Raw genomic sequence first — 17912 nt, forward strand, 5'->3', positions numbered from 1 at the left:
CTATTGTTCATGGACGGTTAAGGATAGCTACAAGGACTATTGTTCATGGAAGGTTTAGGATAGCTACAATGACTATTGTTCATGGACGGTTTAGGATGGCTACAAGGTCTATTGTTCATGGACGGTTAAGGATAGCTACAAGGACTATTGTTCATTGACGGTTTAGGATAGCTACAAGGACTATTGTTTATGGACGGTTAAGGATAGCTACAAGGACTATTGTTCATGGAAGGTTTAGGATAGCTACTAGGATTTTGTTTATTGACGGTTTAGGTTAGCTAAGATGTTTATTGTTCATTGATAGTTTAGGACAACTTCATGTACGGAGATTATAGTTCGTGGACTATTTTTGGATAGGTCTACGGTCAATTGTTTCTAGCATTGTTCAAGGTCGATTTAGTTATCGATTTCTCAGCTCAATTATTGAGAAATGATGCTTCACAAACAGATATGTAACACAAAGAGAATCGGTATCCAGAGTGTTATTGCATGCCAATGCCATTGTTTTACTTACATAATTATGTAGCTGACAGTCCGGCTGGGAAGGCCATGACCCCGGTGTGACGTAATGTTGGATACCACTCGACCTTTCTGGAAAATGGCTGTTCCATTCATTTGAAAACAGATGCACGACATATACACTTTTTGCAATTCAAGGGAATCTTTTAATAAGCGAATGATATTTTCTATATAATGCAAACCAATTCCATGTTGGTAATATTTGATTACTTTCAAACTGACATGCACAGTCAATGGAAACGACAACTGGGAACTAACCAGTTCGATTTTAAGCGGTTTTTTATTTACGAAAGTCTTTCTTTTAAATCCAATTAACAATCATATTATCTGTGAATGCCAACTAAAGTTACTGACGTATTACGTTAACTTCCGTAACTAGGTAAATGAGCAAGACCAATGACTGTCACGTGACCATCTGGACGTCACATACATTGGGATCAATCTGAAAAAGTCAATGTTTGTTTCTCCTTTTGGTTTAGTCAATACGAACCTTCGATTCATCTCGTAAGTGCATCACCAATATGTATATCCCATTGTCTATTACTCTTTAGCTCCTCATAACGACGTCATGATTGAATAGGACTGTTATATCGTTTATATATTTATTATTGAAGATATACGCCGTTTCCCGGGGACAGTTGTCTGAATCAGTGTACAAATGGGTTTGATGTCCATCAGACGTTTCCTCTGGGGTCCAACGGAGCACGAGATAATGGTCACCACTTGATTACTTGTTCATAATTAATAGAATGCTCGGATTTTTCTTTGTATCTATTACCGGTCACTATAAACTTGTCCGTGTATGACCCATTCCCCGGGGTCAGAGACAGTCCATGGGTAAGGGTGCGGGTCGATATATAACGGTGTCACGCGGGTAGTGATGTTCGCTCGGGAGAAGCGCCCTCTGGTGTACACGGCGTCTGTAGCAGGCTTTTTTCAGCAGCATATTTTAGACATTAGACGTGGTTAGAGTAATACATTGTATCATAAATAAAAATGCCTGAAAGATTAACATTATGAACAAAAGATAATAACTTAAAAACAACTTGGAACTCTTACATCAGTATATAGTAGCACATGACAACAATAACTGTCAAATTTTCACCAAATACACTATGAACACACAAGTTTTAAAACAACCACTGACGTTTGATTTGTATGACTACTGAAGTACCATTAAAGATTTCATCTTTGTTTATTTCTAACGTCACATGTACTTATATCTCTAAAATGTAAATGCCTTAAGGCGAGAAGAATTAATTTCTTGTTTTTTTTCAAATCCGAGCGCATATATATACTTACGAATTATTGAAGTCATTGGAATATTGTGGGCTATGGAACCGTCTGGTTGGTCTTTGCCACAGAAACGGCTTCATAAAACAAATCACATTGTTTTATTGGTCGGAATAAAATTAATTTGAATGAAGCATTTGATCAAGCAATCTTTGAGTTATACAGGCCAGGAAGACCGTTTCGCTGTTAGAACAAGACATTACACCCAATGACGGGTGGTTGACATTGTCACTCACTTAAATGACGACAAACGAAACAGACAAAACCATGTCAGCCTAACTGACAGAGTCAACAGAATGGCAATCAGCAGAAACAAGCCACGTATTATCGCCATCAAGCAGACTTGCATTGCAAGAGCCACGCCAGGCAGGCAACACAATTCAAAATACGTAGAAGGTCATATTCAATATGGTAAATATATAATACTGGATATAATTTATCAGTGAAAGCTGGACAAAGCTCAGATTGGTTTCACAACACAGAATTTTACTCTTCAGAGAAGCTTCGTGAGCGCAATAATAACAGTTTCTGGTATATTGACGCCAGCTTGGAAACAATGAGGCGCATCCGTTTCAATATTCTCAGTGTATCTAAGGGGACGAAAAGTACCTGAAAGCCTATTGATGAAGTGAACCCTTATTGCTTATGCTGTCAACCTTGATCGCAGTATCGGACAGCCCTACGAGAATTCCAGAGCACCGTGAGATATGTATGATTTAACTGTACCGGATTGATTCCAGGACATGACATTAGCACGTGATCAGATAACCTGCGGCTGTCGGTGCGCTAACGAACTCGCTGTGATACGATGTGGTGATACTATTTTATTCTTTCTTAATCTTCTAACAAAGAAGACAATACAGTGAGATACCACACAGAAGTGTGCCAAACAGTCTACCTTTTCAGCTACTGAATCATTAATCATTTCTTACGATCTTCCACCAATTGGAAGAGCAATCCACATTTCGCGGGACCTTGTTCTACTGCCATGTTTAATTCAGTGTTTGCCCATAAATAAGTGCTTTAGTTTGTATTGCTTTTGAGGCCTTCACTGGGGGTTAATTAAAACTCAAATGTTGTTTAATTAGAAAACAATTATTAATCAATTACGTTATTATATGGTTATATTTCCAACCTTTCTAAGGAACGACTGTAGTGTATTTACGAATAAAAACAAAATGTCGTGGTGTTTTTTTTAAAACATTCTGAATACCTCCCACCGGGAATTACCGGTTCGTCAGCAACGCTGGAACTCTTCAGCAATTTTTAAAGAAGAATATTTGCGTGATGACATGCAATAACGTATGCTGGCCGTCTCGATAAGATCAGCACATCTCGCGTCTCTAATACTAACTGACTTGCTGTTGGTCTTTAATTTGCATTTCATTATTATTGACGAGTTCGGGGTAGGTCTTGGAACCTGAGTATCTTTACACAGTGTAAAGAGTCGCGCCTGGTAGAACTCAATTCATGGCGTCCAATCTATATTCTACTTGCATCTTGGTCACGAAGTCACTCTAATATTACTGTCTTCCTTTTTGTTTTGTTGTTTCGTGGCGATTGATAATATGTTTTCCCTGTATTTTTGCTATTGCTATACGACAAACCAGGGTGATCGTTTGGCACTTACTAATTGTGATTGTTAATTTTAACTACGGAACTGTGGTAGAAATACGTTCAGACAGGGTCAGATGGTCATCCGTTGGCCAATGTCATGATGAGATCATTCTAAGTTCATAACACGAAGCCTTTGTTAATTTTCGTTTGAAGAACCCGAGGCAGATACATTTATTTTAAGTGCGGCTAGTGGAAATTTTGTATGTTTCCTTCCTACGAAATTATGCTGTTTCCAAATAACCACTTCCTCAGGCAACTATAGATAAATATACTTACACATATAAATTTGAATTAATTATCAAAAGGATACTATGATTATATTCCGCTTTCTCATTGGCTGTAGATATTGAAAACACTCTCAAAACAACTTGTTAGTCCCCACCGTAATTCCATCAGTTTAAAAGCATGTCCCCAGTACTGTACGACTTAGGCCAGTGACACCCAGCATGTCACACATACGGCAACTCGCTTATTAATTAACACTGAACGGAACCGTTACAAACTGAAACGCAACACGGCAAGTACCATTATAATCCAATAGACTCCTAATTAACCTTGTGGGACCCACAAAAGCAATTAAATGAGATAAATCGGTCTTAAGAATGAAACATGTTAGTGATTTGAAAGTCACTATTACCTAACGACGGGTAAGGTACTGACTAATAAACGATTTCGGTTCGTCACTGACACATGTACTCCGTTATAGCGACACGTACGGATCATCCTGGACATTTAAACGGATTTGTTAAATATATAAGAGGAAAAAATCGGATATATAACAGAACACATTAAGTCACTACAGGTAAACCTTTACTATAAAACGTAGTCCTTTTAAACACCATAAAGTCTTAATTGGCGCATTGATTTGGCTGGGACAATGCTATTTAATCTTCGCATTGTCTTATTGGGCTAACAATGGTACTACTCGACACAGTGTACGGGAGACACGGCTCACAGCTAGCCCATTACAGCCTACACAACAGTCCGACGGAGATGTTCCGTTAAGACTGAGCGTGACGTATCTCGAACACTAAAGAGGAGCGCTGGCAAAAATCTCCACCCGTACCTCGATACCAGAGTGTCAACACAGAGCTGCCCGGGTGTCAGATGAAGAGGCCGGGTTAAACGTTAGGAAACTGTCTTTAATGTGGAGCTATACATTAACTGGCTTGTGTGCACGTCGGATTATATCGTCGTTGTCTTGGGATGTATATTGAGAGGGCGACTTGGATTACCTTAACAACACCCTCCTCGTGTTTGGAAATCGGCACAATGTTTTGTCGTTAATTTTGTGATGTGTTTTGGATCTATTCATTTTAATTACCCTTGAAAGATATATGGTAGCAGTGTGACTGACGTATCTAAGGATTTAATTGCAAACATGTAGATATTTTAAGCAAGGATTTTTTATGTAAAATTATCTGTATATACTGTAGTGTCTAGAGTAATGCTATCTTGCCTGAGATCGTCAAATATTTGACGTATTTTTGTAACAGAGTTTGATCAAGACGTTAATAGAAGAAACTCAAAAAAAAAACTAAAAAAAAATCAAATATATATATTTATTCTAGATTTTTCATAACAATAATTAGCTGAGTAGAGCAGCTTGCATAATGTTAATTAAACATCAACCGTAAATCAACTCACCTATAACGGTTTGGCTCCACTGGTTTTCAATCAATTATCTTCTTTAAAGAAAAAGTTGAAAAATAATAATATGGCAGAAAAGAATTCCACTAGTCCGTCCAAGGAAAACGTTCCGAAGACCAGCTCCGATCAGATAGAGCCGGACACTAGCCGTCCAGCCACAAAGGAAGGGATTCTATCTAACGGTCACGTGCCTAACCCCGATACTGTATCGCTCACTTCGTCAGTGGCTTCCTCTCGCACTGACATCCGAGAGATGGGGAGCGTGTCCCAAAGAAACTCCGCGTCTAACACTTCCCGGGGAGCGTTTACTGGACGGTCCACACTCAAGTCTACAAACAGTACATTCGGGTAAGTTATACTGAAAACTGTTGCGTCAAATATTATAGTCTGACTGAAGTGATGTGAAACTTCACTGAAGCTTCAGGTTTTACGTTTTAACTGATCACCCCATGTCTGCTGTTATCTGTTTCTTGAAGTGTATTTCGGTGGTTTGTTATTATGAAATTTTAAGGGTTCGCCCTAATCTTCACTTTAATCTGTTGTTTTCATTCCTGTAAAACAATTAACTGTAGGCCCGTGGCAGTTTTATAGAAAGTATTGGGAACTTCAGTATGCCAAAAATTTGTTCAATAATATAATTGAAAACCCTATCTCTGACGAATAAGATCTCCAACAGTTTTTGGCATTTGTGAACAACGATTTCCAAGCCCGACAATCGGACTTTATTCAATTTCGTGTTCACCTGCATTTTAATCTTTTGGCTGGGCATAAAATAAATACATTAATTATCTTGGAAATCAATTAAAATTTTGTGGAACGATACATAGCAATAATCTGTATGTACAGTTAGGTAAAAATAGGACATTATAAGGTCCTGAAAAATTAGTCAAGTAAAATATTTGGACGTAAGTTTGAATTCTTTCCTGTACCCGGTGCCAGATGTCGGATATGAATAGTTCGATAAGGACGATTTCGATAAACAGAATATAAAAAACGATCATGTTTTCATAGTTGATAACTGTTTTACATTTATATTTCTTACAATCCCTGTTTAGACCATTCGACATATGGATGAGAATGGCAAGGTTGACGTTTACGGGAAGGCTATTCATGATTTATTTGACGTTTTAGAGGTTATGTTGTATTGACTTTAAATATGAAATAACGTACTTTTATTAATAATTAAATAACTACACATTTATATCCCCCAATGTTGCGCCTGGCTGGACAGTGTCCCGTCGATCAATATAATTCCAGATGGACAGTGTCCGGTACTATTTAATACTTATTTAGCATTGCCGATTAGAATGCTATCGACTCAGACAGGAGAGAGGTCGTTCGTATGTTAATGGACAGTCATAGACAAAGTAATTATCCAATCGTTACCCTATAAAAGTGCATGCATTATTTAAACGTAGACCTAGCTATCTACACCATATACGTACAGTGGTGATCCTACACCGTCCGGCCTGGTCAGCTGGGCTGGTCTGATCGATAAGACTATTGTACTTTAAGGCATCCCTATTTTTACTGACTTTTACAAGTAAAATACCATCTTCGCTAACTTCAAGGAATTCGGACCATTACATCTCTTAACAAGGAAGTATATTGTCTGTTACTAAGTTACCCTTGATTAACGGAGATGGTCAAATGCCGGGCAGTGGAACTTTAATTCACGTGCGCACGCGCTGTTGTATCTACCCTGTGAACATTCCGTGCATGCAATAACACCATTAATCGTGACGGTTCTCTCATCTCTAAGTCAGACGCACTAATTAAAAAGTAGCATCGCCAAATAATCTATATTTCCTGTGTGAACCATATTTTATTTGTTTAAATTAGAAATCAGAAATTATTAGATTGTTGTCGATAATAAATTGGGTGCACAACTACGTCGGTACAAACCTATTCTTCATATTATAAAAAACGTTGTTACTTTAATTATTGAATCAAATACATATGCAGCCATGTTCTACCGCTGTTACTAACTAACTAAGTATAATAAGTATTTTCATGATTGAATAGTACATATATCATCTAACTATTGTTGGTATTTCTGTGTATGACTATCATATGTATCACAAAAGTGGCGATTTTGTGGTTTTATTGGGAGGTATTACCCATATCAGAACTTGGATCGCCGGTGACAAGGCGGTTCATTTTGTTAGATCGTCCGTCCAGAGTTCGGTAGTCCCGGTTTCGAGTCCCGGTTTTGCCTTTACACCGGTTGTCAAACCGGCCCAATCTCGCTACACATTGCAAACGGGTTCATATAACACAACCAGTAAAATGTTTATGTGTGACGTTTAGATGACTATTACTATATGTACTCTGTCACCTCCGTCAGACATATGACCAGTAAAGCTCATGCACAATAAGGTGGTAATTTGTACGAGATAACGATATAATCGAGGAGACGATTCGGCTACACTATAAGCATATGTGCACATAGGTGTTATTACTGTACGAAATGACGACCACATTGACAAGTCGATTCAGTCATGCTATGCTTAAACCTGGTCATAGATATCCGAGATCTATAACCCCCTCATCTCGATTCACGCCACGCTGAAACAAATTTTACTACATTTCAGTTACGCCACAATAGTTTAATATAGGTTAGTGAGTACATTTTTCAAAAGATAAGAGAACATTGAGGATTAGAAACCATCTGTGATCAGATTTTTCTCTCGGCATGAGGTCAAGGTCAGTGTAATTTACAATAAGTGAGCCTACGTCTGACTCCGCCCAATTCTTGGTAGCTCACGTAACCAGGGGCAGTAACACTCTCGAAAATAAAGATAGTCAAACATGAACAATGTGCTTGCCATGGTTGGTACACATTTTCAGCGAGTGTTTCACTTGCTACGTGTAAACATGCATGATCAAATCGTTTTCTCAGTGGGTTGGTTAAACATTAAAAGACCAGTTTTAGTTAATTAGGACAGAATCTTAAATTATGTATGATTTCTCCACGACCGACATTCTGCAGCCAATAAGCAAAGCATGGCCACTTCAATGAAATCCATCGTTACTGAAGGGTAAATATCCTGATTGCACAGGTTCGATTTACGTACAGACTACACCGATACAGCTTTTGATTTGTTTCACCTCTCTGAATAGGCAATGTCACCTTTTGAATGAATAGTAACACCTCTTTGAATTGGTAATGTCATCTTTTGAATTGGTAATGTCACCTCTTGAATTAGAAATGTCACCTTTTGAATTCGTAATGTCACCTTTTGAATTCGTAATGTCACCTTTTGAATTGGTAATGTCACCTTTTGAATGAATAATATTACCTATTTGATTCAGTGATGTGAACAAATGATATTCAAAAGTAAAACCATACCCGGGGTATGTGACTGATTAGGCAAGCGAATTAAGCAATTGTTCATAAGAGCAGTGCCAGTCCTGTATTTAATAAAATTACGTAATTCATCTTACATGTTAAATGATATCTTATGTAATGTATAGGATATCTTATATAAAGTACATTTAATTCAATCGTATCGAACACAGGCTTGCCATTGTTACTTAAACAAATCTTAAGTTGGCTTGCCATAAACTGGAATTATGGCCAGTGATTTGACGGATACCCTGACAAATGAGTTGGTTTGCACTTTAGTTGGATACATGTACGATTCTGATATTGACGTCATGGACATTGTCACTGAATATACTTTTATGAATGTACAAAATCCAAAATGAAAACAAGTTGTTTAAAGAGGCATTTTACAATTCGATATTAAACTAACACTGTACGCACAATTGTATTCTGGACTTAACAATATTTCACCAATTGAACTTGATACGCAAACACAAGGAAAGGTTGGGATAAAACATGACCACAGCGACTAGACGCAAATACTTGAGGACCTCTTTTGGAGTCTGTAATTAAAACATGGACAAGGTTCGTTGTTGCTTTGTGGGCGTCACAGATGGGAAATATTACTCAGCAAAACGGCTCTCGTCCGTTCTGTCCGGCGTATAACGTTTTTTTTTTTTTTATTAATGATGCTCATATATATTCCAATAACGTATCTCTCAAGAAAATTGATGACTGTTGACTGTCTTGGTCGTAAGTTTAAGTTCAAACAACAGGGACATCTGGACATCTATGTAAGACGTTGGGGGTATTTTCGTCAAGCGAACACGATGTCTATGTTTGATTTTAGATTAACACCCATAACAACCAAACATAGTGTAGGTATTCTGTATGCGAAATAGATTGAATATACGATACATTGAATAATGTTTAAGTTGCCTGAACTGCGGTAAACAAGTTGTTGTGAAAAGTTGAGTTTATGCATTTATGTCAATCAGCGAACGGCGCCACTATCGTAAAGTAGACTAACTCTAAATTCTGCCCTTGCCATGTGTCACATTATATTGTTCAGATTGACCGGAGAGGTTCGTATTAACGTATGCTTTATATACATTACAAACCTAAAAATTACCAATATTTTTATAGTTTCGTTCAACCAGACGCTTGATAACTGTAATTCTATGTTGGACGTAGCTAGCGCAGACAACAAGAGTCTGGTTGAACGAGAATAATATTTTTTATCCAACCTCGAGGAAAATATATTACGAAAATAAGAAAAAAAAATTTAAGGATATTTTATTTTTTATTTAAAAAAAGTTTCGAAAACTTGAAGGAAACATTGAATCAAGAAGTATACTGTTTGTATGAAACATCCTGTTCAAACGTATAGGATGTCACGTTGAACACAATACAATTTAGATCGTGTTGAACGTTTCTATTGTATTCTTGTGTATGCTACCGTTGAATTGTTGCACTGTTTTATTGGAGATCCTAGATTTTGACACGTAGGATCTTAGACTAGATAGTCTGACGTACATTACTAATTACAAAATTAGGAATTTAAACGTGAATTCGGTAAACACTTGAAGAGACATGCCACTGTGACACATAAATAGCCTAGCTGACGCCGGAAACAAAGCCCCTTTATACATGTGTGCGAAACAATAGAAACACAGCCTGATATATGCGTAGCAGAGTCCTCGACCTCCAGAAGCTCGTGCACGTGCTACAGTGAGTGATACCGATGTAACCAAACAGGCGATAACGGCACAAAAAGACTCGACCTATCAATGGTGGGCACGCCATGTTTCACGTATGGAAGTCTCTAGTATGCAGTATGGGCCTATCGGGGCTCTTGAAAAGCGGTTCTGTTATAAGGTCGAACTTTACCCGATTGTTTTATGTCGAAATATCGATGATATTTGGAAAGTGGTACGTGTTTGTGTCTACGTGGAAACACAAAGAGAACCAGTGGTCACATTAAAGCATTGAGCTGCTTTCGGTTTGCATACATTAGTCATATGAATGCCAACCGGACAAAGCCAAAAGCAATGGCTTTTTCTTTCTTTTTCACATTACTTTCGTTATTATGTAATACAGCACCAAACGCAATATCAAACATTAATAACGTCTGTGGCGAATGCACTGTTATCAATGTAAACTTTGACCGTGGGTGATTTAGAAATGAAAGATAATAGACTTGCATCCCTTTGTGAGACTAATCAACACTACAGATAAGACGTCATAGATTTCAAAGCAACGACGTCATAAAGATACCGCTGCCTTGAAAGTAGCATATTGAACCATACATGTATGTCATATTGTTTTGTTAGTATCTGAGATTGTATCTGTAAATGCGATATCGTTTCCTGAAATTTTATGAAACTAGTCCTAAGCTGTAAGCTCAGCGCGCTAAAAACAATCCCCAAAATTAAAACATTATATATCAATATATATCAATCCCATATACCCAGTTGACTGTTCGTCTCGATAATTAGGTATTCCTGAATCTAGTAGTATTTATCTGATGTCTACCAAAATCCTCGCTCTCGCTGTTCAAGAGCCATTCACAGTCGACATTGTTTTTAAACACATCGGGGATCATTGAGACGAAGACGTTTTTGGGCATTGTTTACTTTTGAGTTGACTTCACAGAGTTACAGCATGACGCTGCAACTTGAGTACCGACACTTATACGTACTATTTATCGTGCTGTTACACTGTGGAGGACCTCTCGGGTACAGCGCGGCACACATTATTGAATAAACAACTCCTAATTGATTATTGCCATGGCAACGGAGGACGATGTCAATAAGGTGTTTGGAGGCGATACATTCAGACGATGACGATGATATTGGCAACATATATATACAAGCCCTTCAATGTGCTACCAACAAGTCTGTTTACAAGACTGGTACGATCACTATCTCCCCCATACAACTGGCTCACAGATCGAGGCCTACCACTGGTTCACAGATCGAGGCCTACCAGTGGCTCACAGATCGAGACCTACCAGTGGCTCACAGATCGAGGCCTACCACTGGCTCACAGATCGAGGCCTACCACTGGCTCAAAAATCGAGACCTACCACTGGCTCACAGATCGAGGCCTACCACTGGCTCACAGATCGAGGCCTACCACTGGTTCACAGATCGAGGCCTACCACTGGCTCACAGATCGAGGCCTACCACTGGCTCACAGATCGAGCCCTACCACTGGCTCACAGATCGAGGCCTACTTGGGCAGTCGCCTGGTACCGGTTGCATGTCGTGTTTTTTCTCCGGGTACTCGGCTTTTTCTCAACCACCAAAACTTGAGCCGTTCATAGGACGTAAAACAAAAGCAAATCAAACAACTACCAACAAATTATACATTTGTATATAAAACTTATACAATCTCAACAAATGTCAATTTGCATACAAGACTTGCAAAACTAACAACAATTTGTTAAAACTTGCACAACTTCCAAACAATACGTCGATGAGCACAGAATACTTTCACATCTATCAACAATACATTATGTACATATAATAATCTAACGCAGTCCAAGTCTATGAATTACAGCTTTTCTTTTTTTTCTGGACGAAAGACAACAGAGTTGCCAAACGATCTAACATGTTTAATGTCTAAGCTACTTAGCGCACAAAGCGCGACGCATTTACACTATGTATGGTTGAAGTGGTCCTGTTTATGTCATATCTCCATAATCCCGTAGAAGGTCATTTAACCTCACAGTGTGATTATTAATCATATATATATATATGATAAAACCTTGAACTGAGTCCTTTTTCTATATACCATTGTGTTCTATTGATTTGAAATCAAATGACGTACTAAGAACTTAGGGTTTGATTTTAAAATCAATAATGCACATGTTCTGCTTATCAGAAAAATGCTAATAAGAATTAAAATACTTGGTAATTAGATTGTTTGTGCTTAAAACAGTGCGTGTGGTATGAAAATAAATCGTGCGACAACTCAAAGACTCAAACGTACTTAAATCGTGTGATTTATTTAAAGTTAAAAACCTCGCTAATATCATTATCATAAAATTAGTTCCAACAATAAGAATGTTATCGTAAAATTAAGATTCGAGGTATTTCAAAGATAAATTTCCGGAGTTAGTAAAGACGTCAGAAACAGCAGTATAGGACGTAGGGGGTTAAAGTACCGTAAGTAAGCGGAAACTCATACATACAATTTGAATTTTAAATATCCTTTTAAATTAACCCATTTTCTGCTCGACTAATTATTGTTAAACGGGTGGTCAAGTCTCCATCTAATGATAAAACGTTTTGTTACGAACTACGTGTTGTATGTTACGAATTCATTAAATTAGTTATACATGTAGTAATGTGAGGAGAGTGCTCTAAATCTTGTAAGACACGTGCCCCTGTACGTTGAATTATTGTGCTGTCTTGTCCAAGTGGTTAAGGCGTCTGACATTCTGCTACCACTAGCCCTTCACCACTGGGTCGTAGGTTCGAGACCTTCGCTGGGCAGTCGCAATGTAGTGTCCGTAGGTCGGTGTTTTTTTCTCCGGAAACTCCGGCTTTCCGCCACCACCAAAACCTGGCATGTCCTTAAATGACACTATAGCTGTTAAAAGGACGTAGAACCCAAACAAAACAAACCAAGTGGTGACGGTTCAATACAGTGGCACATTAATTGGCTCTGGGTTAGCCTCTCGTGTAGCTTCTGTGAAATTGAGGAAACCAAACATGTATCTGCTTCCCCTATTGCAACACTTGGGGCCTCTATCTTACCTTTTGGCGGTGTCTCCGAAGACACTCTTTTATAAATATGACCAAGGCAGATGTTCCATCGTGGAAAAAAACAGTGATCAACTTCTTTTAAAGACTTTTGCTAAAAAAAATGGTAACGCTAAGGCAATATTGGGCGTACATGTAAACAAACAAATCTTGAAAATTCTAAAAGGTATATCGTGAAATGATAAGAATAAGGACGGAAGGTTTTATCTGAAGTGTTTAATGATTCAGCGAAGTTTTACAAAGTAAGAGTGTGCCATTTCGAATCATCTGTTATTTCTTTCAAGTATTAAGAGCGTATTGATTCATTAACGGACGTCGATGGTAAAAATATCTCACCGCTCAGTGACCTCTTTATCTACAAATTTAACCTTTAGGCTGTTCCGTACGACTAATTAGAACGACATGGTCAAATAGTACCGACTCAAATACTAAATTAGCCCAGCCATTAGAGCCACAGGGACTTGTAACAATTTGTGTTCTGTTATACACCAATACCTTCACCTTTTCTGGTGTATCTTCACGGTTCCGTCAACTTTCTTTACCAGCAGGGTATCTGGGGAAGGCTTCGTGTTTCGATTTCTTCCTCATATGTGAGTTTGGTGTTGTTTGTGGAATACACTGTTTTGATAATGGTGGTCAAATCCTTCTGTGACTCCATTTTATTATCTCTGGTTTAACGTCAAAATATGATTTTCATAAGCTTGGTTTGCACTGCATGGGGCAATGACTATTACTTCTTGTTCTTAATGTTCAATGAATATATTTTGTCTGATGAAGGTGACGGCGCACATATCTTACTGGTCATCGAAACGTCATAGGTCGTCCTTCATGGACCTTTAATCATTCCAGATTGACGTGGGATTTTATATTGAGCTGGAATTACCTCCCTTCCGTAGAATAAGATTAAAATATTTGTATCGGATTACATTAAGTCAGAGAATCGGAGCATTAAGTAAAAAAAAATATCATAGAAAGTTGGAGCACGCTTGTTCAAACGATAGTATGCATACGAAGTAGCGTTGGTCCCAGATCTTTAAATGGAAAGTGATTTCAAACATACTTCTTGTATGAGATACGACTTGTAGTCATAGTAACCATCCTATGTGTTCTCGACTACATTCTAGCTAGGCCTCGATCTGCGAGTAGATTGCATTTTACAATTAATTCAGTTCATTGGATATAAAGCTTAATGAATCATCGGGACTTCAATATTTTTACAGTTCAATAATGAAAATAAAATCTTGTGAAGCATCAAAACACTTCATCGATGTATGTTTTTTGTTCACGAGAGAACTGATTTTAATAACATCAGTGTATGTTGTTTATTACATGACACGAAAGTGTCATGACGACTGTCGGCGTGACGTCGCACCACGATAGGTTAAAGTCATGTTTAATGTTAAATTATTAAAATATTTGGTAAATATCTAAATAAATAAATGAATAAATAAAACAAGTGTTGGCATATTTATAAATATATATAAAGATATATATATTGTTTAAGCTTCACCATTCAATTCATAGAGAAATAGAAGGGAGCGTTTCACATCCACAGTTACTTTCCGATATTGAAACGAAGTGTGTAAAAAGTTCCGACATACATGACGTCATCACTTTTTGTGTGTGTTATATGTCACAAAAGTCGACTACTTGCCAAAATAAATTTACCGAAAAATAAACATTGACTTTAAGTGATAAAACTGTTAAATGGAAGTTTTGTGAGAAACCGTTAGAAACATCAGAACCGATAGTTATATATCTTCCTCCCTGAAGACGCATGCACTTTGAGTTATATACCAATCTGGGAATATTTACATATATATACACACATCCTCTCACAAACACCGGGTATATACATCATTACAATGTAATCCCTCTGATACATTCAAATACCTCATTATCATACAAGTTAAAAACCGAGGGTGCTTTGCATATATATATATATTTAATCGGACATTCGCTGGTTAATGCTAATCCGCTAGAGAGTTACAATCCCGTTTGTGGTTTCTTAAAACAGGGGTTAGTTGTATAGATTCCGATCGTGGACGTATGAGTACTACGGTTGTCTTCGGTAAGACATACCTAGGGGACAGCTCCTCAAAGAAACCGAGTTTCCTTTGTGCTTCGTCTAAGGATGGGTCGACAGATGTAATATTTTGTTGTATGGAATTACTGCAAGGCAAAACGTCTGTTCTGGAGCTGTGTTCTAGTTTTTCGTCTCTGTGGATTATAACATAATAAACGCAGTTCATCGCTGAAGATCAAACAGTGAAGATGCAATGAACGAAATATATGTATTGATGAACGCAACGTCTGAAGATTATGTAGGATTACATGCTAGATACCTATGGAATGAGGTATACATTTTATAGTATAGTGATGTGCACTTGTGTAGGTTGATATTAACCATAAGTTGAACTACTTGACCGATATGGAAATTTGCCAGTAAACGGAATAAACGCAAGACTGAAAGGAATACGATTCTACATTTGGATTAATTTATTGTAAATATGTAAACGAGCTTTCTTAATCATGGAACGAGAACCACACGAAACCGGAACAGACCAACATAGAACGCGGAACCCAGTATCCAAGCGAAACTCCATCGTTTCCAACATTCCTCAACCAAGTCCAGGACGTTACTCTCCGCGAAAAAACGTCAAAAGGACACAAACTTTTAACGAAGGAAGTAATTCTGTTACACCCCGTCCCCACACTGTGGTTAACAACGGGCAACAACCGGAAGGGGATCTGTATGTCATAAACGAGATACACTCTAACCTCACAAAAACTTATCTCTCCAGCAAAAATGGAGTCGGAGGGGAATTACATAGGGACAATTCTCCTTCTCGGATTTCCCGGCTGTCGATAGATTCCGTGTCGGATCGTCCGCTGTCAGAGTTACAATCCGGATACAATACGCCTTACTTCTCCCTCGGACCCACCCCCGAACCAACCCCCCGAAATACCCCTGGAGCCACTCCGCGCCAAACACCAGCGCCACCAATTGGACTAAATTTCAAACCTAAATTCGATGTAAAAGGGAAATGGTACGTATCCATATATAATATACCCCCGCCATTCTGTCAACCGCAACTTCAATTTTCTCCAATTCGGATTTAGATACCATCCCGGCGAAATCGGATCTGCTGGTTCTGTTTTGGTGAAGCAAAGAAAACGAGAGAGCGAGTGCATTCACTTTTTCTATTCCATCTACTAGTATTGAAATGGCCGATCCTTTGTTAAAATAAGCCATTTCAAGTATTGTCATAACAAGTTAGGGACAAAAACTAGTTTGCGTCCAGTATAAGGCTTTTAAATATAAAGGCAATCCTGTAACACTATGTTCATAGTACTATTACCACATACTCGCAATCAAATAGCGCATTAATACACGATCATTTGATCTGAGTATCAAAGTTAGTTACCTAGCTTGTTGTATGAAAGACAGATTGGTAAGAATGTCTAGACGTGTATCCATCATATGTGCTCCATACACATATAAAAGTTTCAATTCATTCAATTTCGTTCAATTGAGGATATATTACATTAGATTAGTGCTCATTATAACTACAAACCATTCCTATATCATTTTACAAATGTATGTTCCCCACTAAGAAAGCACGATTGTGATATTTAAATGTACGATATGTTTTTAATCATCACTAGAAAAATCTTGAGATATTGGCTTTGAAAATATTTGCTTATAATCAACAATCGGTGAACAAATTATGTCATGAAAGTCTTTTCACAAATATGTGACATTCAATTTGGGCAAATGATAATAGACTGATATGGGGATGACTGTCAGGGGAGCTTTATTCAATATTTACTCTCATTGACGGAAATGTTAGCATCAAAAACCATTTACCGACATCCATTGAACTGTACGTGTCTCTTGTGATTCAGACGCGAACATGATGGGAAATGGAAACAATCTGCTCGTTGGTATCAACTCAATGTCACTGGAAACGACCAAAGTTGATGTCCGTTCGGAAGGATAACAATATCCATTCGGAAGGATAACGAGAATGTGTTGAAATGAATCGGAGCAAAATCTGACGCTTCACGCCGTACTCGATTAGATACCTAATTGAAGCTACAATGTACATATATATGTACTTTGGGACGTAAGATTCTTAGACGGTATATTTCAGTTTCTAGAAAGTGTCTTTCGGGATACCATTTTCACGTTTAACTATAAGCCGACACATTTTGTTTTCGTTTTTAAAATGTTATAACTTCATATTACAATACGACCATCTCACACCACACGTTATAACGGTTTAGATGATTCCGTGTTGGAAAGGGCTATAAGATCGTGTCGGGTTCAGTAGCTATTGCATGACACATTCTGACACAATTTGTATTTTGTTTTGATGACTAACGACATTTTCCCCCTATATTCGCTGAATTGTTTTAAACCTGACCAGATGATTCGTTTCTAAGGCTGTGGGTTCCCGGAGAGAGATCCAGTTCCTGGTCATAGAGATAAGTTAGCGTAGGACACTTTGTGTGTACAATATCTAAATAAACAGTGACACCTATAGACCATAAACACCAATGTACACTTAATTCAATTATGGACTTGGTATTTTTTCGCCATACAAGTTGTGTTTCTTTGCCAGGTTCCAGTGTGACTTTTCATTATAGAATAAATAAATGATACATACTTTCCTGATGTTTAACCTATGCTACCTGTGTGTGCTCCCTACGGAACTTGGGATAAGATA

General features: G+C 37.9%; 1 protein-coding gene across 3 annotated transcripts in view; it reads left to right on the top strand.

Annotated features, from left to right (window-relative positions):
- LOC110463124 (kinesin-like protein KIF12) overlaps positions 1-17912 on the top strand; it is a 117006-nt gene that overhangs the window by 20849 nt on the left and 78245 nt on the right. For 2 of the 3 annotated variants that reach the window (XM_021517485.1, XM_021517486.1), the window contains exon 1: positions 4989-5427. The exons of the other annotated variant lie outside the window; for it this stretch is intronic. In XM_021517485.1, the coding sequence (XP_021373160.1) occupies positions 5147-5427 (281 nt within the window). In that variant the 5' untranslated portion in view covers positions 4989-5146. Of the gene's footprint in view, positions 1-4988; positions 5428-17912 lie in introns of those variants that run through there. 3 annotated transcript variants of the gene reach the window in all.

Source organism: Mizuhopecten yessoensis, unplaced genomic scaffold, assembly GCF_002113885.1.
Source record: "Mizuhopecten yessoensis strain PY_sf001 unplaced genomic scaffold, ASM211388v2 scaffold10867, whole genome shotgun sequence".
Lineage (NCBI taxonomy): Eukaryota > Metazoa > Mollusca > Bivalvia > Pectinida > Pectinidae > Mizuhopecten > Mizuhopecten yessoensis.